The following is a 26,109-nucleotide window of genomic DNA, read 5'->3' on the forward strand; positions in this document are numbered from 1 at the left end:
TATCCTAATAAAATAAGGCAAACATATATAACATGCATAGGGAGCAAGTGCTTATCCATTTTGAATGTCTGTCCGAACACTGCTCATTGTCAGTGCTCCATCAGTATTAACGCCAATTCATTTGCGTCTGTTCCACAAAGCCCCCAAGCAACTACTTTTCTTTCTTTCTCCTTTTCACTCAGAAGATATATGAGCGCCCTATTCAACTTTGTTTCTGTTAAAGAAAATGGGCAAAATAATGGTAAAGCACTTCTTTCACAGACGACTTTCAGCAAAGCCCTGGAAACTGCTATCCCAGTAACTGCCATTACTCCATTTCTGTAATACTTTCTAGAATGAAAAAGCTATGGCCATAATGATCATTTCATTTTGGGGTTTCAGGGATACCTTTACAAATAGGCAACCAATATGTCTACATTTGGGCTTCCCTAGTGACTCAGTGGTAAAGAAACCGCCTGCAATGCAGGAGATGCAGGGTCAATCCCTGGGTCAGGGAAGATACCGGGAGGGGAAAATGGAAACCTACTCCAGTATTACTGTGTGGGAAGTCCCATGGACACAAGAGCCTGGCCAGCTACAGTCCAAAGGGTCACAGAGTCCTATACGACTGAGCAATGGAGTGTGTGTGCGTGGGTGTGCACACATGCGCACACACACACGCACACACACACACGTCTACTTTCATGGTATAAATAGGAACTTAGAAGGATGAGAAAGCAGAATTACTTGTGGCTTGTCAGGAGCAGCACAGGGACGCAGGCTGACTACAGTGACCAAGAACCATCTTGAAATGAAAGATGGGAGACTCCAAAGACAAATGTACATTCTTCATACTTTCACACTCCTGAAATATCACACCAAAAATGTCTCTACCTTGGAGTGCTTCACTTAGGAAGCTTTTCAATGCCTATTACACCATATTTCCTTCTCTTTTTGCCCATTCTTTTCTTGGTTCTGCTTGGAGATGCTATCTAAGTGTGAGTGGGCTGATGCTGAAAAGATTCCAGGTAAACTTTCAAAGGGGATTTAAAATCTCAGGAGACAGTATCCTGGCTCAGAAAACAGGAAACCATGATGGTTGACAATGAAAGGCCCCTTGTCACACACAAATCAAGTATCTAAGCATGAACAAACAAGTTGGAAAAATAATGCCAAAATGGAAATCAGGGAAAGGAGTTATTGATGCCCAAACACAGAATTTGGTTCCCCACCAACAGACCACTAACTTTGGGGAAAAAAAGAATGAAAATATCTATATACACAAAGAGGTGTCTGTGTGTGTGTGTGTGTGAGAGAGAGAGTGTACATGCATATCACACACAATATTAGAACATAAAATCTATACCACTCAGCATGCCTTATAATTTGCTTAATATAATATTTATTTTCATCATCTGAATGAGAATTTATGTATGGGGTTATAAATAAAATATTTCAGGACTTTGATTTAAAGTTCAAATGAAGATATTGATTTTTACCAAAATATGCATATTAAACTTTGATATGTGAAACTACTAAGCATTTCTCTTATTAGAATCTTTTAAGAGTAGACCTAGTTGGAACTAAAAAATGAAACATCTCCTTTTTAAAACATATATGTGAAAAAATATCTTTAAGAATATATTAGGAAAAGGCAGGAAAAATATAAGATAAGCTTGTAGCATTTTGTAGTGCCAATAATAAAGGAAGTATTCAAATAATATGAAGATGGAGGCATTTCCAAGGGAGACAAACAGCTCCTAAGAGCCAAAGCAGAAACAATTTAAGGAATAAAATGAAAGAAAAAACCCATAGAATTGGATTTTACCCACAGTATAAAATAAATATCCAAGAGATCTACAGATATAAATAAATGATTGAGCAACAAATATTGGGGAGGAAGAGATACATCTTCCTTACAGAAGAATTCTACATAATAAATGCAGCTACTCCATAGTCTAGGAGTTTCTGAGTATGGGCACCTGGCACTTAATGCCTCACTTACAAACATTAGTATGTGGAAAGGGGAAAACAAAACAAGGAAATCACTACCTTAACCATATGAACAACTATAATTACAAAAATTTATTAATGGATACACAATATGAAAGAATAGTGGCATCAAAAACACAAAAGTTGTATAAAACTACATATCTTCAGTATGAGTTCAAACTTCGTTGAAGTCAGTATAAAATAATGTTATAGATATATTTTATATATGCCTCATTGTAATCACAAAGCAGAAACATATAATAGGTACACAAAGATCACAAGAAAGAAATCTAAGCATTATCATTACTGAAAATGAATAAATCACAGGAAGCAAAAGAAAAAGAAAGAAATAAAAACAATCAGAGAACAAGTAACAAAATTGCACCAGTAAATCCATGTCTATCAATACTTTAAATGCTGGGGCTTTTCAGAATGGGAGAAAATATAGCAAATGAAACAACTGACAAAGAATTAATCTCCAAAATATACAAGCAGCTCATGCAACTCAATACCAGAAAAATGAACAACCCAGTTAAAATGTGGGCAAAAGACCTAAACAGACATTTCTCCAGAAGGTATATAGATAGCTAATGAACTCATGAAAAGACGCTCAACATCACTCATTATTAGAGAAATGCAAATCAAAATCACAATGAGGTATCATCTCACACTGGTCAGAATCAGTTCAGTTCAGTCGCTCAGTCGTGTCCGACTCTTTGCAACCCCATGAATCGCGGCACGCCAGGCCTCCCTGTCCATCACCAACTCCCGGAGTTCACTCAGACTCACGTCCATCGAGTCAGTGATGCCATCCAGCCATCTCATCCTCTGGCATCCCCTTTTCCTCTTGCCCCCAATCCCTCCCAGCATCAGAGTCTTTTCCAATGAGTCAACTCTTTGCATGACGTGGCCAAAGTACTGGAGTTTCAGCTTTAGCATCATTCCTTCCAAAGAAATCCCAGGGCTGATCTCCTTCAGAATGGACTGGTTGGATCTCCCTGCAGTCCAAGGGACTCTCAAGAGTCTTCTCCAACACCACAGTTCAAAATCATCAATTCTCTGGCGCTCAGCTTTCTTCACAGTCCAACTCTCACATCCATACATGACCACTGGAAAAACCATAGCCTTGACTAGACGGACCTTTGTTGGCAAATAATGTCTCTGCTTTTCAATATGCTATCTAGGTTGGTCAGAATGGCCATCACCAAAAAGTCTACAAACAATAAATGCTGGAGAGGGTGTGGAGAAAAGGGAACCCTCTTATATTGTTGGTGGGAATGCAAACTAGTATAGCCACTACGGAGAACAGTGTGGAAATTCCTTTAAAAACTAGCAATAGAACTGCCATATGACCCAGCAATCCCACTGCTGGGCATATACCCCAAGGAAACCAGAATGGAAAGAGACACACATACCCCAATGTTCACTGCAGCACTATTTACAATTGCTCGGACCTGGAAGCAACCTAGATGTTCACAGGCAGATGAATGAGTAAGGAAGCTGTGGTACATATACACAATGGAATATTACTCAGCTATAAAAAGGAACACATTTGAGTCAGTTCTAATGAGGTGGATGAACCTAGAGCCTGTTATACAGAGTGAACTGTCAAAAAGAGAAAGACAAATACTGTAAATTAACACATATGTAATTTAGGAAGATGGTGCTGACAATCCTACATGCATGGCAGCAGAGAAGACACAGATGTACAGAACAGACTTTTGGACTCAGCAGGAAAAGAAGAGGGTGGGACAATTTGAGAGAACAGCATTGAAACACGTACATTACAACATGTAAAACAGATGACCAGTGCAAGTTCAATGCATGACACTGGGGACCCAAAGCAGGTGCTCTGGGACAACCTAGAGGGATGGGGTGGGAAGGGAGTTGGGATAGGTGTTCAGGATTGGGAGGACTCATATATACCTATGGCCAGTTCATGTTGATGTATGTAAATATTTATACACCCAACACAGGGCTTTCCAGGTGGTGCTACTAGTAAAGAACCCAGCTGCCAATGCATAAGACATAAGAGATGCAGGTTCCATCCCTAGGTTGAGAAGATTCCCTGGAGGAAGGCATGGCAAAACACCCTGGTATTCTTGACTGGAGAATCCCATGGACAGAGGAGCCTGGTGGCCTATGGTCCATAGGGTCGCAAAGAGTCAGACACGACTGAAGTGACATAGCATGCATGAATGCATGCATACACCTAACACAGAAGCACCTTAATATATAAAGAAATATTTACAGACCAAAAGGGAGAAATAGACAGCAATGTGATGATATTAAGGAACTTCAATATCTCACTTTCAAAAATGGGAAGATCATCCAAACAGAAAAACCAATAAGGAATTATTGAATTTAAACTACACACCAGAACAGATAGACTTAACCGACATTATAGAACATTCCATCAAATATTAGCATATATATATTCTTCCAGAGTACACAAAGAACAGTCTTAGGATAAATCATACACTAGGCCAAAAAACTAGTCTTAATAAACTTAAGACTGAAATCATATCAAGCATCTTTTCCAACTACAATGGGATGAAACTAGAAGTCAAAACTAAACAGAAGATGAGATGGTTGGATGGCATCACCGACTCAGTGGACATGGGTTTGAGTAGGCTCTAGGAGTTGGTGAAGGACAGGAAGCCCTGGCATGCTACAGTCCACGGGGTCGCAAAGAGTCAGACATGACTCAGTGACTGAACTGAACCGAGAAGTCGATTAAAAGAAAATTGGGACGTTCACAAATACGTGAAGATTTTTAAAAGGCACTGAAAAACCAACAGGTAAAAGAAGAAACCAAAAAGGAAATGAGAGAATACGGTGCACTTTGCAATCAGCTCACCTCATGGCCCAGTGCCTCAGCTGCTGCCCACGGCAGGTTCCACCTGGGAGCCTGATATTTCTGGAAGCTCTAGGTGGAGTTCTAGGAGCTGAGGGGGACCAGTGGCCACAACTGAAGCATAAAGAAGTGATCAGGCAAGAGCCCCTTAAGATTTCTCACTTTTCTTAAGATTACTGACATAACCCTTTTAGTAAAATGGAAATTCATATAGGCATTGCAGAAGCAGCTGTTTTAAATAGATCCCCAAGAAGCCAGCAAAATAGCAAAGAAGGATGTAAGCTCATCCCTTCTTACAAAAACACCAATATTACAACTAACTCTTGAACCACCACAAACAAAAAAAATCCTGGAACCTACCAAAAAAGATACCCTGCACCCAAAGACAAAGTATGGGGGCACAATCACAATCAAATCAAATTGCATTCCCACTGGATGGATGACAAACCAGCAAATAATTCTGACAGGAGTGAAAGTCTTAAGCTCAGCATCTGGCTTCCTAGTCTGGGGGTCTGGCAATGGGAGGAGGAACCCCCAGAAAATCTGGCTTTCAAGGCCAGCAGGGTTTGATCACAGGAATTCTACAGGATTGTGGGAAATAGGAACTGTACTCTTGGAGGGTACACACAAGCTCTAGTGCACAGCAGGACCCAAGGGAAAAAAGTGGTGACCTCATAAGAACCTGGGCCAGATCTACATGCTAGTATTAGAGGGTCTCCAGCAGAGGTGGGGGAGCTGATTGTGGCTCACTGCAGGGACAAAGACTCTGGCAGATATAGCTCTGACGAGTACTCACTGGCATGAACCCTCCTGGAAGCCATCATTACCCCTCAAAACCTAGCATCATCCCAAAGCTTATATATAAGTACCAATGCTAGGACACCTCAGGCCAAACAACCAAAAAGGAAGAAACACACCCCCCGGCATCAGTGGGCAGGGCATGGTCAGGAAGACTTTAAGCAGCCTCCCTTCAGATTCCACAGAGAAATCAAAAGCTTTACAGACAAACAAAAGCTAAGAGAATTCAGCACTACCAGGCCAGCTTTCCAACAAACATTAAAGGAAATTCTCTAAGTGGAAAAAAAAAGGCAACTACCAGAAATAAGAAAATTACAATGAGAGAGTTCATCAGTAAAGGCAGACATAAAGCAAAAGTAGGAAATCATTTGGACAAAAATATAATATCAAAACCAACAATTGTGAGAAAAGCAGAGCACAAAAGCAGGATATTGGAGATGCATTTGAACTTAAAAGACCAACAATTTAAAACAATCTTGTTTATATACATACTGTTACATCAAATCCTTATGGTAACCACACACCAAAAATCTACAATAGATACATAACACAAAAAAAGGAAAAGGAATCCACACACAACACTGAAATTAGACATCAAGTCACAAGAGAACAAAAAAGGAAGGGAAGGAAAAAGACCTATAAAAACAAATCCGAAGCAATTAAGAAAATGGCAGTAGGAAAATACAAACTGACAATTACCTTAAATGTATAAGCATTAAATGCTCCAACCAAAAGACACAGTCTGAGGGAATGAGTACAAAAACAAGACCTGTATATATTCTGTCTACAAGAGACCCACTTCAACTCTAGGGACACATACAGATTGAAAGTGAGGGGATGAAAAAGATATTCCATGCAAGTGGAAATCAAAAGAAAGCTAGAGTAGCAATACTCATATCATACAAAATAGACTTTAAAATACAGACTGTTATAAAAGACAAAGAAGTACACTAAATAACGACCAGGGGATTAATGTAAGGAGGTGATATAATGGTTGTAAATATGTATGCACCCAACAGAGGAGCATCCCAATATATAAGGCAAAGACTGACAGCCATTAAAGAAGAAATGAACAGTAACACAATAATAGTAACAAAAGTGGGAAACTTTAATACCTCACTTTCATCAATGGGCAGATCATCCAGAGAGAAGATCAATAAGGAAACGCTGGCCTTAAATGACACATTAGATCAGATGGATTTAATGGATATTTATAGAGCAATTTATAGAGCAATCCAAACAAAAGCAGCAGGACACACATTCCTCTCAAGTGCACAGGGAACATTCTCCAGGAATGACCACATGCAAACCTTTTACCACAAAGCAAGCCTCAGTAAATTTAAGAAAACTGAAGTCATATCAACCATCTTTTCCAATCACAAAGCTGTGAGATTAGAAATCAACTACAAGAAAAAAACTATAAAAAAACATGAACATGTGGAGGCTAAACAATATGCTAGTAAACAACCAAAGGTTCACTGAAGAAATCACAGAGGAAATCAAGAAACACCTAGAGTCAAATGAAGATGAAAGCATGGCAATTTAAAAAATATGGGACTCAGCAAAAGCACTTCTAAGAGGGAAGTTTACAGCAATGCAGTCTTACCTCAGGAAATAAGGAAAATCTCAAACAACCTCACCTTACATGTAAAACAACTAGAGAAAGAACAAACAAAATCCAAAGATATTAAAAGGAAAGAAGCCATAAAGATTAGAACAGAAAAAAATGAAATAGAGGCAAAGAAAACAACAGAAAAGATCAATGAAACTAAAAGCAGGCTCTTTGAAAAGATAAACAAAAGACTCATCAAGAAAAAAAGGGAGAGGACTCAAATCAATAAAATTAGAAATGAAAAAGGAGGCGTTGCAACAAAAACCACAGAAACACAAAGATCATAAGAGACTAATACAAGCAATTATATGCCAATAAAATGGACAACCTAGAACAAATATACAAATTCTTAGAAAGGCACAACCTTCCTAGACTGGATGAGGAAGAAACAGAAAATATGAACAGGCCAATCACAAGTACTAAAATTGAAAGTGTGATATAAAAACTCCCGAGAAACAAAAGTCCAGGACCAGATGACATCACAGGTGAATTTTATCTAACATTTAGAGAAGAGTTAATACCTATCCTTCTGAAAGTATTCCAAAAAATTGCAGAGGAAGGAATACTCCCAAATTTGTTCTATGAAGCCACCATCATTCTGATACAAAAATCAGACACAGACACCAAAAATAAATAAATAAATAAAACTACAGGCCAATATCATTGATGAACATAGACACAAAAATCCTCAACAAAATACAAGCAATCCAAATCCAGCAATACATTAAAAGAATTATACACCATAATCAAGTGGGACTTACCCCAGGGATGCAAGGATTTTTTCATCTGCAAATCAATCAATGTGATACACCACATCAACAAGTTGAAGAATAAATATTATATGATCATCTCAAAACCCGCAGAAAAGGCTTTTGACAAAATTCAACGCCCATTTATGACAAAATTTCTCCAGAAAGTGAGCAAAGAGGGAACACACCTCAACATAATAAAGGCCATATAACACAAATCAACAGCAAATATCATACTCAACTATGGAAAACTGAAAGAATTTTCTGTAAGATCAGGAAAAAAGACAAGGATTCCACTCTTGTCACTATTATTTAACATAATTTTGGAAGTCCTAGCCACAGCAGTCAGAAAAGAAAAAGAAATAAAAGAAATTCAAATTGGAAATGAAGTAAAACTGTCACTGTTTGCAGATGACACGATATGGTACATAGAAAATCCTAAACATCCTACCAGAAAACTACTAGAGCTCATCAATGAATTCAGTAAAGCTGCAGGATACAAAATAAATATACAGAAATCTGTTGCATTTCCATACACCAGCAATAATGATCAGAAAGAGAAATGAAAGAAACAATCCCATTTATGACTGCATCAAAAAGAATAAAAGTACCTAGGAATGAGTCTACCTAAGAAGATAAAATATATGTACTTGGAAAACTTTGAGATGCTAATGATGGCACAAATCAAAGAAGACACAAACAGATGGATAGATACACCACATTCTTTCACTGGAAGAATCAATACTGTCAAAGTGACCATACTAGCCAAGGGAATCTACAGATTCAAGGCAATACCCATTAAATTACCAATGGCATTTTTCACAGAACTAAAACATAAAATCTTAAAGTTTGTATGGAGACACAAATGACCATGAATAGCCAAAGCAATCTTGAGAAAGAAAAAGAGAGCTGGAGGAATTAGGCTCCCTGACTTCAGACTATACTACAAAGCTGCAGTGATTAAAACAGTATTACACTAGCATAAGAACAGAAATATAGATCAATGGAACGAGACAGAAAGCCCAGCAATAAACTCATACACCTATGGCCATTAATCTTTGACAAAAGAGGCAAGACTGTACAATAGAGGAAAGACAGTCTCTTTAATAAATGATGCTGTGAAAATTGGACAGCTATATGTCAAAAAATGAAATTAGAACTTTCTTTAACACCACACACAAAAATAAACTGAAAATGGATTAAAGACCTAAATGTAACACCAGATACTATAAAACTCTTAGAGGAAAACATGGCAGGCTACCCTTTGACATAAATTGGGCAATCAGTAAGAAATGAATAACATCAGTTCAGTTCAGTCACTCAGTCGTGTCCGACTCTTTGCGACCCCATGAATCTCCAGGCCTCCCTGTCCATCACCAACTCCCAGAGTTCACGCAAACTCATGTCCATTGAGTCGGTGATGCCATACAGCCATCTCATCCTCTGTCGTCCCCTTCTCCTCCTGCCCCCAATCCCTCCCAGCATCAGGGTCTTTTCCAATGAGTCAACTCTTCGCATGAGGTGGCCAAAGTACTGGAGTTTCAGCTTCAGCATCAGTCATTCCAATGAACACCCAGGACTGATCTCCTTTAGGATGGACTGGTTGGATCTCCTTGCAGTCCAAGGGACCCTCAAGAGTCTGCTCTAACATCACAGTTCAAAAGCATCAATTCTTCAGCATTCAGCTTTCTTCACAGTCCAACTCTCACATCCATACATGACCACTGGAAAAACCATAGCCTTGAGTAGACGGACCTTTGTTGGCAAAGTAATGTCTCTGCTTTTGAATATGCTATCTAGGTTGGTCATAACTTTCCTTCCAAGGAGTAAGCGTCTTTTAATTTCATGGCTGCAGTCACCATCTGCAGTGATTTTGGCACCCCTAAAAATAAAGTCTGACACTGTTTCCACTGTTTCCCCATCTATTTCCCATGAAGTGATAGGACCAGATGCCATGATAATATACAAACTACCAATACGGCACCATGAGGAAACAGGAAACCTGCACAATCAATTACTAGTAAGGACACTGAATTACTAATTAAATTTTTTCCCATAAAACAAAAGTCTAGGACAAGATGCTTCCATTGGTGAAATCTACCAAACATTGATATTAGAATTAACACCAATACTTCCCAAACTCTTCCAAAAAGAAGAGAATGGGACACTTCCAAACTCATTTTCTGTGGCCAGCATTATCCTGATACCAAAACCAGGCAAAGACACTACAAGAACATAAAAATAGAAGCTAGTACCCCTGATGACTGGAGAAGGCAATGGCAACCCACTCCAGTACTCTTGCCTGGCAAATCCCATGGACAGAGGAGCCTGGTAGGCTGCAGTCCATGGGGTCGCTAGGAGTCGGACACGACTGAGCAACTTCACTTTCAGTTTTCACTTTCATGCATTGGAGAAGGAAATGGCAACCCACTCCAGTGTTCTTGCCTGGAGAATCCCAGGGATGGGGGAGCCTGGTGGGGTGCTGTCTCTGGGGTTGCACAGAGTTGGACATAACTGAAGTGACTTAGCAGCAGCAGCAGCAGCAGCAACCCTGATGACTATAGATGCAAAAATATCAGCAAACCAATTTTAACAGTACATTAAAAATACCATAATCGACTAGGATTTATTCCAGGGATGCAAATATGGTTCACTGTCCACAAAATCAACCAATGTGACACACTACACTAACAAAATGATGATAAAAAAATCATGTGATCATTTTAATATACATAGAAAAAGCATTTGACAAAATTCAGCATCCATTTATGCTAAAAACTCTCAATACATATAGGTAGAAAGAACGTACCTCAAACATAATGAAAGCCACATATGATAATCTCACAGCTAACATCATACTCAACAGGAAAAGCTCAATGTTTTACCTCTACGATAAAGAACAGGAACAAAAATAAGGATGCTCTCTCTCAATACTTTTACTCAAAACAGTACTGAAAATCCAAGTCAGAGCGTTTAGGCGGGAAAAAGAAATAAAAAGCATTGAAACTGGAAAGGAAGAAGTAAAATTGCCTCTATCTGCAAATGACATGATATAATACATAAAAAACTACAATGACTTCACCAAAAAAATGTTGTTCAGTTGCTCAGTTGTGTCCAACTCTCCGACCCCATGGACTGCAGCACACCAGGTTTCACAATCTCCCAGAGTTTGCTCAAACTCATGTCCATTGAGTCAGTGATGCCATCCAACCATTCTGTCCCCAGAAAGCAGACAGAATGAGAAGTGTTAGATGCAATAAACAAATACAGTTAAGTTGCAAGGTACAAAATCAACAAACAAAATTCTGTTGTGTTTATATACATAAACAATGAGCTAACAGAAAGAAACATTAAGAAAACAATCCCATTTATAATCACAACCAAAAGAATAAAAAGCCTAAGAATAAATTTAACCAAGGAAGTGAAAGACCTGTTTGCTGAAAACTGTAAGATGCTGCTGAAAAAAACTGCAGACACAAGTAAATGGAAAGCTCTTCCATGCTCACAGATTGGAAGAATTAACTAACACTGTGAAAATATCCACACAACCCAAAGAAATACACAGAGTCAATGTGATCCCTATCAAAATTCCAATGGCATTTTTACAAATAGAATTCTAAAATGCATATGCAACTACAGAAGACCTCAAAAATCCAAAACAATTTGAGAAAGAAGACCAAAGCTGGAGGCCTCACACTCCCTGATTCAAAACTATTTTACAAAGCTATACTAACCAAAATGCCACGGTGCTGGCATAAAGACACACAGATGAACAGAAGAGAATAGAGAGCCCAGAAATAAACCCCTGTATATGTTGTCAGTTAATTTAAGACAAAAGGGCCAATACTATATACTGGGGAAAGGACAGTCTCTTCAATAAATCATGTTAGGGAAACTGTACAGCCACATGCAAAAAATGAAACTGGACCTCTATTCACAAAAAATAATTGAAAATGGATTAAAGATTTGAATGTTAAGACCTGAAATCACAAAACTTCTAGAAGAAAACCTAGGCTGTAAGCTCCATGACATCTGTTTTGGTGATGATGTTTTGGATTTGACATCAAAAGCAAAAATAAACAAGTTAGACTATATCAAATTAAAAAGTTTCTGCACAGGAGGGAAACTGCCAACAAAATGAAAAGGCAACCTAACAAATGGGAGAAAATATTTGCAAATCATATATCTGATAAAGAGTTAATAATCAAAGAATTCATACAACTCAACAGCAAAGAACAAACAACTTGATTTAAAAAAAGGACAGAGTATTTGAATAGACTTTCTATTTCCTTAGAAGACACACAGATGGCCAATAAGTAATTGAAGATATGCTCAACATCGCTAATCATCAGGGAAATGCTTCTTAAAACCACAATAAAAAAAAAAACCACAATGGGATATCATTTCACACCTGTTAGAAGGATTAGAATTTAAAAAAAGACAACAAACAACAAGTGCTAGTGAAGATATTGAAAAACAGAAACCCTATAAGCACTACTGGTGGGAATATAAACTTGTACAGCCACTATGGGAAACAGTATGGCAATTCTTCAAAAAATTAAAAATGCAACGACTGTACGATCTAGCAATTCTACCTCTGAGTATTTATCCAAAGGAAATGAAAATAGGATATTGAAGAGATACCTGCACTTTCATGCTCAACATAGCATTAATTCCAGTAGCCATGATATGAAAACAACCTAAGTGTCCATAAGCAGGTGAATGAATAGATAAGATGTGATATATGAATGTACAGAACACTATTTAACCATGAATAAAAAGGAAATCCTTTCATTTACAACAATATGGAGGAACTTGAACGCATTATGCTAAGTAAGGTAAACCAGACAAAGACAAATACCACACGGTACCACTTATACATAAGATCTAAAAAAAACAAACAAAAAATCCCACTCAAACTCACATACTCAGATAGTGGAAGAGTGGTTGTCAGGGCCTCGAGAGTGTGGAAAATAGGGAAAGGTCAGTAAAAGTGTAAACTTTCAATTATAAGATGAATAAGGTCTGAGGATCAATATAAACAGGGCAAAGAATCCACCCGCCAATGCAGGAGACACAGGGTCGGGAAGATTCCCCTGGAGAAGGAAATGGCAACCCACTCCAGTATTCTTGCCTCTCTGAGAATCCCATAGACAGAGGAGCCCGGTGGGCTAGAGTCCATGGAGTGGGAAAAGAGTCGGACATGACTTAGGGACTAAGCAACAACAGTCAATACAAACATAGTGATTACCAATGATAACGCCATGACATAATTTACCTTTGCTTTCAGAGTAAAGTTAATGTTCTCATACACACAATAAATGAGGTGATGGATGCTTTCATTAACTCAATGGTGGGAATCCTTTAAATATCTTACAATTTTTTTATATCAGTTATGCCTCAATAAGGCTGTAAACAAAAACTATGAAGACCATGAAGAATGAGAAAAGCCTGAAAAACTATCACAGACCAGAGGCTGACTAAGGACACATGACAACTGAATGCAATGTATTACCTTGCATTGGATCCTAGAACAGAAAAAGGTCATTAAAAACTGGTGAAATTCTGATGAAATCTGGAGTTTGAAATTTATTATAATCCTAAATGAAACTGAAATCGGGGTGAGGGATGTATAAGAAACACCTCTACTATCTGTACAACTTTTCCATAAATCTAGTTATTCCAAAAATAAAAGTTTATTTTTCAAAAAAAAAAAAAGATGTATCTGGAATCTTATAGGACAGATTTTAAGCAATGTGTGCACAAATCATGGATTGCAGCAAAAAGATCTTAGGGAATGAAAAAAATTTGGAAACAGAAAAGTCAGGAAGTCATGGTAGGAGATTCTTAACGATCAAGAGTGGCAGGTCTTTAAGGAGATTTTGGCAGTTTTGACACATTCCCTGCCATAAAGTATCTTACAGTCTCTGACTGACTGTACTCTGCCAAAACAGGGCAGAGGCTAAGTGATGAACCAGCAGATTTAGGCATAGCAAAAAGTTAGACCATGGTACTTGTGAAACTTTAAAAGTTACTATTCTCCTTGACTAATAAAAACCAAGATATATAGATATAAAAAACAAAAAAAATCATGTAAACAATAGCATTAGATACTGGAATAGGCCACTAAAGTGGCCATAAAACTCTCACGTCCCAAGTCTTAAAAAGAATGGATAGAATCTCAAATAAACTAAAGATGGTTTAGAGGCAGCCTTGTCTGTTATCTTCTCCAGCTAACATTTAACCATAACACTTCTCAGGAGTTTCTCTTGGAGCTTCTGGTGTTTCTTCCCACTGAACTCATCTTACATTTAACATCTTACCATTTATCTGTCAAGCAGGACATGTTACCTTATTCTTTCACTTGTGTATAAGCCCCACCTGCCCTGCTAAGGACACGTTAATTCATTCACTCTTTCATTAATGAAGTCAGTCAACCCTGGATGTCTACCAGGCATTATGAAGGACATTAGAGGTACACCATTAATGGGACCACATAAAAGGTGTATTTTACTGGACTTTAGGTTTAGAAGTGAAAACATTTAAGCTGAGTTCTGAAAAACTAGATCATAAACAAACAACCTGATGTCAAAGGCCCAATCCCAGACATTTGAATTTTCTCAAGCCTTGAGCTCAGCTCCTTGAAGAGAGCAGAAATTGGAGTTTGTTAATTATGATCATAATATTGATACTATTAACAATACTGATACTATTGAATCAAGATAATAACAATGGCTTGGATCCAAGATTCCAAAATGAGGAAGGCAGAATTCCAACTCTCAAGATGTTATTGACATTTTCCCCGTTAATGCTTGAATCCATCATGTCAATCACAATTTCCGTGACATGCTGGCACTCAATAAATATTTGCTGAATTGATGAGCTTTCTCAGACTCCTCACATCCAGTCAAGCACCAAGTCCCAGGAACTCTTTTTGTTTTTTTAATAAGGCTGTTTCACTTTATTATCATTCGAGTGTTTACTGGAGTAGCACTTTTGGTGGGGTGGTGTGTGCCATGGGCTTGTGGGATCTCAGTTCCTCAACCCAGATGGAACCCTGGTCCACTTAATGAAAGCACCAAATCTTAACCACTAGATGACAAGGGATCTCTCCCCAATGAATGCTTATCTTCAGAATATTCCTTGCATCTGTTCCCCAATTTTTCTACTTGCCACCACATTCTTTTGTTACTGTCCAGCTCTACCACTAAAACAGACTTTACACTGGTCCCCTCCTCCAGGCTCTTCTTCCTCAACCCTGCAAGCCACCACCAGGTTTTCTGAATAAGTACCTACTAAAATATCTCCTGTTTGCTTACAGAAAAGCTGAGCATTATCAGCTTACAATTCCAGTTCTTAAGTCTCCCTGGTCTTGTCCTTACCTACCACTGTTTTCACACCCAACACTCCCTTAAACAAACCCTGTCCTCCAGTCACACTTGTCATACTTCCAAACAGTCTTTTTCTCCCCGAGATTCCACTCAAAAGCCTTGGTTCAGGCTGTTCCTACATTTAGCAGCTCTTGTTCCTCGGCTCCTTAATGTAAAGTGAAAGTTGCTCAGTCATGTCCAACTCTTTGAGACCCCATGAACTGTACTGTCCATGGAATTCTCCAGGCCAGAATACTGGAGTGGGTAGCCTTTCCCTTCTCCAGGGGATCTTCCCAACCCAGGGATTAAACCCAGGTCTCCAGCATTGCAGGCGGATTCTTTACTGCATGAGCCACCAGGGAAGCCCTAAAGCCCAATACAAAACTTTGCCTAGAGTGAAGATTTCTTTAACCACATTTGTGTATAGTGTGAAAAAGAAACCACTTTTTTTTTTTTATATAGATATATGACAACACCATTTTTTATAAAAGACCATCTTTTCCCCTCTGTGCTTCTATGCTGGCCACTTTTGTCATAAATCAAGAACCTATCAATAATAAAGTATACACAGGTCGTTTCTGTACTCTGTTGATCTATTCATTTACCCTTGCACCAATACCACACTGCTTAATTAATCTAGATTTGCTATCTGGAATGTCGACTAACTTTGCTCTTCATCAAGATTCTCTTAGCTATTCTTGGCCCTTTGCATTTTCATATAAATTTTAAAATCACTTTCAACAAATACAAACTTGCTGGGATTTTAATTAGAATTACACAGATCAATCTGGGAGAGAATTAAAAAGAGGTCTTATCAGCCTCCTTAAATATTTGATCTTGTTATGCCAATGTAAATGGTAACAGTTTTTAGTTTTATTTTGAAATATTTTTTTCCTAATTTAATTTGCATAGTAACTTTTTATTCAGTGGCCATGATGAATTCAGTGACATTACTAATTCATTAAGTGTAGCTGTAGTTTATTTTGTTCAGATATACAGAATAATGTCATCTACTAATAATGACAATTTTACTATTTCCTTCTGAATTCTTACTCTTACTTTATTGCATTGGTTATGACCTTCTGTACAATGCTGAATAGATGTAATGATGGTAGACTTCCATGCCTCAGTATCCAGGAAGGTATTTTTAAGTATTTCACCATTAACTTTACAGTTAATAAAGTTAACTTCATAGTTTCTTCATCTTTTTAAAGAAACTCTTTATCAGAATAATGAAGTTTTCTTTTATTTCCAGTTTATTGAGAATTTTATCATACCTGTGTATAGAATCTCAACAAACACTTTTACCTGATTTATTAACATACAGGTTTATTTTCATTTTAATGTGATAAATTAGATTGACTTTCAACTTTTATATCAACTTTGCATTACTAGAATAAATTTAACTTTGTTACACTATGTAATCAGTATATCACAAGATTCATTGCCTATTTTAACCTTGTCTAAACTAAGTCCTTTGAAGATAGTTTTACGCTACTTTGCATTTTTCTGCATTATTCATAACACTGTAATCATATTATAACTGTATTTATAAAAACTGTAAGCATCTTAAGGGAGGGCAAATACTTGCTTTGGTCTTTGTATACTCTCTACTGTTTGAAACACAGTACATACATCAGATGGTTGAGTCAAAGTCCTCGTAATCTCCTAACAAGATATCTTTCACATTAAAGTCATTCTCAGTAAATATCTGCTGATGCTGAGTATAGTATGGCAGTGTTTTGTTTTGTTTTTTTTTTAATTTCGATGAGTCCTATCTTCTCTACTTAATTCCTCATGTTATTACCAGTTATAGACCTAACAACTTGCTGGCAGGAGCACAGTTATAGCTCAAGACAGAAAATAATATGTTCGCAAGGTTCACTGTCTACTCTAGAGGACATAAGCTCATACTTATCACCCAACTGCTATGACATCCAGTCCCATGGTACCCGGTTGGGTAGTCCAGCTTGGGCCCACTTCACACGCCAGACATCAGTGAGATTTTCCAACGGACCTACGTCTACCTGAGAAATTTTGCCATGTTCTTCTTATTCTTCAGAAGCCCAGCTTACCAGTTTGATGTGTGATATTAGAAACTGAGCTCTTTTGTCTCTGGTTCTAAGGAAAAACTTGGGCTTCCCTGATAGCTCAGTTGGTAAAGAATCATCTGCACTGCAGGAGACCTCAGTTTGATCCCTGAGTCGGGAAGATCCCCTGGAGAAGGGCTAGGCTACCCACTCCAGTATTCTGGTCTGGAGAATTCCATGGACTGTACAGTCCACGGGGTCGCAAAGAGTCAGACACAACTGAGCGATTTTCACTTTCACTGAGAAAAATTTAAATGTACATTTTTGGTAAAAAGGTGTCTCTTTCCATCCACTGTGTGGCATTCCAACTGTACCCTGACATTTATGTTTTATTCTAAACTCCTGCAGCACAATATACGTACATATGAATTTGAGGCAATCAGTAACTTTAAAAGTCCCCAATGCAGACACATGAAGCAACACCTATGGGTTTTTACCACAAACTCTACTCTGCCTAATTGCGCCATCTATCAATTAATTCAGTACAAGAACATATCATATATACTATGTTAACAAGCTACTGTCCTGTTCCAGAAGTTAAAAGATTCATCAGACTTCTTGACCTTTGGAGCTAAAACAGAAGAACCGGAAACTGTTACACAGGTGTAAACCTGAGACAGATATAAAAATCTGTGAAAAGAAGTGAAAATTTTCAGAGAAACTAACCATATGTAGTGGCTATTACATGGAACAAGGGAAGTAAAAGGAATCTTAAGCTCTGTGGTCCTAAGCTTCTCAAGTTAAATATATTTAATATGATATGTCACTGACTGCAATTATGTTAAAATAAATCAGTAAGCCAGAGATCAAAGAAGTCAATGTTTCTTCAAAACAAACTGAAATATCAACCCACAGTCCATTAGCCCTTTATAAACATACGCCACGTAAAGTAATGACAAATACAGTAGTGGACACAACACTGAGCTGCTCCAGAAGATACTCAAGACACCTAGACTTTCATTTCTTGACCATGCGTTAGAGAGGTAGGGAATTCTGCCTCAGTCTAGGCTTTCCCTATTCTGTTTACCTAAGTCACAGGAAATAATCCTGGTAAATGTTAATGTTCTTAAATGTTTGCCAGACAAAATTTACCCAGTCTGGCCAAAAATACTATTAACATAAAAAAGGATATTTCCTCCTTGTTTGGTTGGTTGGTGGATTAGTTGGTTGGTTTTCAATGGTATATTTTAAAGATTCATTCCCTTAGGTTGAACTCTGTCTTCTGGTGCTTGACTGATCTGCTCCATGGAGTATAATTACTTGGACAAATCTGCTCTGTGGGACATAAACGGCATTACATAATATGAGCCTAGACCATTGTGACCAAGTTTGCACTAATCCATTTATTCTTTGCTCTTTATATGAATAATTTTCTCCAGGAGGAAAGTGTGCACTTGTTATTTATTTACTATTCACTGGTAACATAAATTCTATTTAAGTGTGAAAATTCACACTTTGAGGAGTTTTTTTTTTTTTTTTTTTTTTTTAAGTGAGGCACTTATTAAACCTTGCAAGATACTCAGGCTCACTATAATATGAACATTAAGGATTCTGGCTTCTACTCTTCACAGTTTCTCTTCTGCTTTCTCTTTGAATTTTAAAAGGGCTTTCTGAGTACCATGCAGCACAAATTTGTGAAGGAAAGCAGATATTAGGGATAGGGCAAGGAGTTGGTCTCTACTAGCAGAACCCACAGAGTAAGAATACGAGTCAGCCTCAGAATGACCAGGCAGGGAGCAAACAGGGGCCCACTGGCCCAGGCCTGCTGGAAGCTCCGTCCTGGTCCTTGTTTTCATGATTGTCAAATCAGCTACAGGGAAGCTGGTGGATCCTGTAATGCCCTTCAGTGCTTCTACCCAGAAGTGATACATCTATTTGACTCATGGTTGTTGTTGGCCAAAGAAAGTTTCCTGGCCAAGGCTTCCTTGAAAGAGGGTGAAGAAGGGGGATTCAACCAAGACCCAAAAGAAGGAGAAAGAGAACACCCATGACTAGCTCATAACCATGAGACATAAAGCTCGTAGCACAGCATATGGCCCATGTTCAATGTTCAACACACAGAACCTATCGGTATAATTGCTACTCAGGTGTTGCCTAGTGGATCACACACACATTCTACCTAAAAAGCTTCCATATTTTATATCTGAGATCAGCCTGCCTGCATTAGGGGCTTCCCTGGTGGCTCAGATGGTAAAGAATCTGCCTACAATGTAGGAGACCCAGGTTCGATCCCAGGGTTGGGAAGATCTCCTGCAGGAGGAAGCATCAAAACGGGGTCTCCTGCATTGCAGGTGGATCCTTTACCAGCTGAGCTACCAGGGAAGTCCTAAGGAAAAAGTTAGGCCCCCAGAAAATGAACTAGAAGCTGGGCAGAGAGACAACTTAATGGGCCCAGGATAGTGAGACAGCCTTACTGACAAAAGGAACCATACACTCTGGGTCCAGATCTAGAATGCAGGCAAAAGTGTTAGTCGCTCAGTTGTGTCCAACTCTTGCAACCCCGTGGACTGTAGTCCACCAGGCTCCTCTGTCCATGGGATTTCTTCCAGGCAAGAATACTTGAGTGGGTTTGCCATTTCCTCCTCTAGGGGATCATCCCAACCCAGGGATCGAACCTGGGTCTCCTGCATTGTAGGCAGATTCTTTACCATCTGAGCCACCAGGGAAGCCCCTAATGCAGGCAGGCTGATCTCAGATATAAAATATGGAAGCTTTTTGGGTAGTGTGTGTGTGTGTGTGTGTGTGTGATCAGCTAGGCAACACCTGAGTAGCAATTATACCGATAGGTTCTGTGTGTTGAACATTGAACATGGGCCATATGCTGTGCTACGAGCTTTATGTCTCATGGTTATGAGCTAGTCATGGGTGTTCTCTTTCTCCTTCTTTTGGGTCTTGGTTGAATCCCCCTTCTTCACCCTCTTTCAAGGAAGCCTTGGCCAGGAAACTTACTTTGGCCAACAACAACCATGAGTCAAATAGATGTATCACTTCTGGGTAGAAGCACTGAAGGGCATTACAGAATCCACCAGCTTCCCTGTAGCTGATTTGACAATCATGAAAACAAGGACCAGGATGGAGCTTCCAGCAGGCCTGGGAACTAAGATGCAGAAAATCCCCTTCTGCTATGGATTGGATGTCTGGATGCTTATGTGCCCCCCACTCCACCCCCACCCACTAAATTCATATGCTGAAACCTAATCCTCAATATCCTGGCCTTTAGAGGTGGGGCCTTTGGGAGGTGATTAGATAATAAGCCCACAGGAACAGGGGCTTCCCAGGTGGCCCTAATGGTAAAGAATCCACCTGCCGAGGCAGGAGACATGGGTTTGATCCCAGGAAGATTGGGATGATTGGGAAGATTCTCCTGAAGGAGGAACTCACAACCCACTCCAGTATTCTTCCCTGGAGAATTCCCATGGACAGAGGAGCCTGGCAGGCTATGGTCCATGGAGTCGCAAAGAGTCGGACATCACCAAACGACTGAGCACGCAGGCGTGCCACGTGAACAGAATAGTCTTCAGAGAGCTCCTCAACCTCCACCACCATCTGAGGACTCAGCAGAAAGATGGCTACCTATGAACCAGAAATCAGGCCTTACCAGACACCAAATCTGGCTAAGACTTGACCTTGGACTTCCCAGATTCCAGAACTGTGAGAAATAAATGCTTAAAAGGCACCCCGTCTATGGCATTCTGTTATACCAGCCTGAAATAAGACATGTGCCAACAGGCACAAGTGAGAAGTGTAAGGAAAAAATTCTTCTGTAGTACTGAGCCCCTGCCATAAGGGGACTATTCCTCACTGGAGTACAGACATGGACTGTCTCCTTAAGTCATCTGGTAAACCTGTGACTTCTTACAGAGGACTGTGAGTGTACATCTTGGTGATGGTGAGTCCTTTGCCCAGGACTATCTCACCAGAGCCCTGCTCTTAACCACAATCTGACAAAAGCTAACTGAACAAGCAGGAGAGAAAACAAGACATCCCCATCTCCATAAACAGCATCAAGAAACCTCTACACACACAACTGGTATAAAGCCAGGCAACTTAGCAGAGTAGCCTCTGCAACTCTCCCTGCTTGTGAAAAAAAAAAAAACAACAATAAAAAGAAGTCAATCAAGGCATACATTAATACCACCAAAGGACACCAGCCTAACATAATACTGTGCTCTGAGATAGCCAGACTGTATTAAACGGTGACTCTCAGTGACCCAAGCCCAGAAAAGCCTGACAGAGTAGAGGGGTTAGAGTAGGAAAAGAGGCCCTGTGCTTCTCTTGTTCGCTAGATCATAACATTCATTTGTACCTGTGTGTATGCTAAGTCGCTTCAGTCGTGTCTGATTCTCTGTGACCCCATGGACAGTAGTCGACCAGGCTCCTCTGTCCATGGGATTCTCCAGACAAGAATACTAGGCATGCCCTCCTCCAGGGGATCTTTCTGACCCAGGAGTCAAACCTGGGTCTTCTGCATTGCAGGCAAATTCTTTACCATCTGAGCCACCAGGGAACCTCCATTTGTACATTATACCTAAACTAAATACAGGATCCTACAGAGAGTAAGACTTCCATTGTCTCCCAAACCCAATGCCTTTTAAAGCCATATGAAGTATCAGGCACAACAGGAGGCAAAAGAGTCTAAGAAGCAAGAGCACAGACAAGCCCCCAAGATGATAGCTTATGGTGAACCGTGTTGGATTCTTGATCCCCAAAGAAGATTTAGCTTTGGAACCAGGGACCAGGCTTGATCACCCAAGAGCTTTTGTGTAGCAGAGTTTTATTAAAGTATGAAAAGGGACACAGAAAGCTTCTGACATAGACATCAGAAGGGGGACGGGAAGCACTGTTTGAAGCTAATAAGACAACACTCTACACAGGGCCCAGAAATTTTACTTTTTCCTAAAATTTACAAGTAGAGTTCAAAATCTAGAATTCATGGTATAAACATAACTTCCTTGTAGCTTCTAATCATGACTATGAACAGAAGAATTCCCTCACATAAATGGGTATTCATCTTAAGTATCAACCAACCAATACCAGGAATCCAACTGAAAGATGGGTTGAATGTATTCCAATTATTAATCATTCAATTCATGTCACTTTTCTTTTGTCCAACCTGGGGATTAGTCCTGTAGCCTATAAACTAGAAAACAACAGATAAACCATTCTCATTTTTACCAAATTGAGTGGTAATATATTCTCCAGCTGTCACTTTACATCGTGTTATTGACTTTCAGATTAAGCAATGCCTCTGAAGTCTGGACAGAGTCCACATACTGACACATTTCATTTCGGGGAATTCCGTTATTGAGATGACTGAACATGCGATCATTTGAAGCCATAATTTATTTATGCCCTTAATACAAGACTTGCTTTTAAAGCATGAGCAAAGGAACAGTAGGCTGTTTTCATGCATATGATCTCCATGATAATTACTCATTAACATAATAAAAATGGTGGTCATCCATTTGATTAGACAGATCAAAGAGGTCAAACTAGTGTACATCACCCTTGAATTTCATATGATACACTCATCCTAATCTGTCCAACATCTAAATCTGAAGGTGTCACATATGTTCAGAATGCTGTCTATTATAAAGTCAACATTATATTTTTATGTTTTGCATGGCAATAATGTACTTGGATATATTTGTTATAGGTTTTTAGATTTGTAATTAGAAATTAACTTCAAACTACCTGAAACATAATAGTGTATATAACATAAGATAGCTGAGCCTGAATGCAAATAAAATTACATTGTTATACTAATTTACTTTTTCATACCACTTTCATAAGTATTATTTCATTAAAATGTTTATAGATGTTTCAAAGGGGCAAGAGAACATCACCAAAAATTTCACCAGAAGCAAAGCCCCATTCCTAACTGAAAGCAAGTGTATGTAAAACAAAATATCAGAACAGAATATGTTTCATGAAACATATTTGAGGAAGCAAACAAAACTGTGACTTTGATTTAAATAACAAATGAGATAATTTTTCAAAAACCAAGTACAAGGCTCTATTTTGGAGCATCTGAGTGAAGAAGAAAGCATAGATCCTTACCTGGAAACAACCAGATCTCACTTTCCTTGGTCTCTAATCCTCAGCAAGTGCTGAGCATTCTATACTCATCCACTAAGGGGAGGCTGCCATGGCCCACTCTATGACTTGGTACTTTCAATGAAAATCTAAAAGTGAGAAACCATCTAAGTATAATATGTGCAATGTCTGCGATTCAAGAAGACAATAGTCATAGAAGGTGGCAGTATTGATTTTCAGTAAGAAAATAAAGGAACTACACCAGCTAAAAGCAGAAGCTGCAAATGAACACACATTCAGAGTGAAGCAAATGAAGATATACTCTATCAGCATCCTCAGGGTAGACCATTCTCGCTAGTACTAAAATAATAAAACACTACCAGGAATCAAGTTACAGGAAGGTGCTATTTGGCCCTTTTTGAACTAATAACCACCGGTTCCTTCGCTAATTCTGGAGCTTGCATTTTTAAGCAGACACTGCTGCCTTTCAAACAACTTACATCCTAGCAATCTCCTTCAGTTACTTGCATGGTCTTAAGGATCTGAGACATCCATTTGATGTTAGGAAATTGTCTCTACACACAAGACAGACTGCACCCCAACTCAAATCTTTAAACTTCTCTTTCAGGGACTGGATCAGGACCTCAGAGAAAAGGCAAAGACTTTCTTTTAAGATCGGGTAAGAGAAATACTCTTTTGCCCACTTTCTCCTGGGATGCTAGTTGCTGCTGAAAAGCCCAGAAGAGAAGCCAGTGCGCGGGGGGGAGGGTGGGTTGTTTCGGGGTGGGGGGTGGTCCTTGCGGCGGTAGATGTGTGAGTTCCAGAAGTTCTTATCTTTCTACCATAATTGGCGATGTGACCCAAATACAAGGAAATCTTCTCGTTCCATTAACAGACCCAATTTGGATTAAGCAGCTCCGCGGGAAGAAACGACATCCTCCCGGCGGTAGCTAGCTGTTCTGCACTCTTGAGATAATTCTCTTAGTTTCATGTTAACATTTGGTTAAGGAGATGCTGGTGGGTCAGATTTGACACTGTGAATCCACTAAACCGTTTTAGAAGGACTTTTTCTCTCCCGAATGGCGAGCCCTAGGAGCTCAGCCCCAGCGCCAACACCTTTCCGGTGAAACACGCACTCTTGGGGAGGGGGTCCCGCTCGCCGGCCCCCCATCCTGCAGCGGCGCGCCCGAGAGCTGGGCGACCTGCTCTTTCTTTCGCCGTTTCTCCTTGCAATGTGCAAATTCTTCCCTAGCTGGGCGCAGGTAGACAGGACCGCCACCTGCTCATCCCAGAGGATACGCTGCAGAAAACTCGAATGGATAGTGTGCGGACGCAGGCTGGTCGCCAGCGGCGACAACTTTACAGATTTGTTCATGTTAGTTCTGGACCGGGTATAATAGCCCCCTAAAGACAGGAAGCAAACGCCCCCTCTATAAAGCCCACTACCGTGTCACGCCGGCTCCCTGGAGCCACACTAGGTCAGTTCCCCGTCTTGCTCACCCCGCACAGGCACCCCAGGAACGCACTGCGAATGACGCCCGCCCCCCTCCCCGCAGTGGCAGCCCGGGGAGGTCGAGGTGTGCAGGGACAAGCAGTGCCGGAAGAGAACATCCCCGCCCCTCCCCTCCCCGCAACCCAGTCCTTCCCGGGGCAGGAAAGTGCTGGAGAGGCTCCGGGCTGGCGGAGGACTCGGACGCCCCAGCTCCGAGCGGGGCAGCCGGCGGGGTCCCCGCTACCGGCTCCGGGGCTGGGGTGCGCGTGCGGCAGGTGCAGGGCCGCGGCCCGGGGAGCGAGCCGCGCTTACGTGCTCCAGCTTGTCTTTCCTCCGGAGCCAGACGCTGGCGCTGTAGTCCTGCTGCTTGACGCTGCTGTAGAAGTTCGCGCCCACTCGGGTCAGGCTCGGCGAGGGCTCCTTGGGGCGGCTTTTCAGCCTCATCTGCTCGAAGCCCTCGTGGGGGGAGGCCGAGAGCCACTCATGCTGCCGGATCTCCATCCTGACATGACCAGACGGCTGCCGGCGCGCAGCGGGCTCGGGATGGGCGTGCGGGAGGCCGGCCGGGGCTGAGGGAGGAGCGAGCGAACGCGGGCCGGGCGCGGGGAGCGCGGGGGAGCCGAGCGCGGGCAGGGCGGGGTGGAGCGGGCGGGGAGGGAGAGGGAGGAGAGGGAGAGGAGGGGAGGAAGATGGGGCAGGAGGGACGCCGCGAGCGAGGCGGAGGCGCGGGGTGCGGGCGCCTGCGGTCCAGGGCTGGCGCTCAGCACACCGGCCCCCGGCGGCACCGATTGGGCCGGGTCGGCTTCGGGCGGTGTGCGGCGGGAGGGGGCGGAGTGCGGCGGGAGGGGCCGCGCGCGCCTGCAGGTTGGCGCAGTGAGGAGGCCGAGGACTGCGAGTCTGGCCGCCGCCCCTCCCGCCGCGCCCAGCCGGGCGGCGGATCTCCCTTCCGCATCCTTCCCTCAGCAGGGCTCGGTCTCTTTCCCTCGGATTTTTTACTCGAAAGCGAACCGCGCCTGGATAAGTCAGCACCATCTCCGCGCCCCCTCCCTCCTTGGTACCACCCTGCCCTTCCCCCATTCGCCACCCTGACCTCTGCCTCCCCTCTTTCTCAAAGTTCAGTAACTTCCAGCCTCA

General features: G+C 40.8%; 1 protein-coding gene across 1 annotated transcript in view; it reads right to left on the reverse strand.

Annotated features, from left to right (window-relative positions):
* The window catches only part of PLD5 (phospholipase D family member 5), a 415,978-nt gene extending 390,241 nt beyond the window's left edge, over positions 1-25,737 (reverse strand). The window contains exon 1 of the mRNA XM_025286004.3: positions 25,288-25,737. Within this exon, the coding sequence (XP_025141789.1) occupies positions 25,288-25,476 (189 nt within the window). The 5' untranslated portion in view covers positions 25,477-25,737. The remainder of the gene's footprint in view (positions 1-25,287) is intronic.
* Positions 25,738-26,109: the final 372 nt, after the last annotated feature.

The sequence above is a fragment of the Bubalus bubalis genome, chromosome 5, assembly GCF_019923935.1.
Source record: "Bubalus bubalis isolate 160015118507 breed Murrah chromosome 5, NDDB_SH_1, whole genome shotgun sequence".
Taxonomy (NCBI): domain Eukaryota; kingdom Metazoa; phylum Chordata; class Mammalia; order Artiodactyla; family Bovidae; genus Bubalus; species Bubalus bubalis.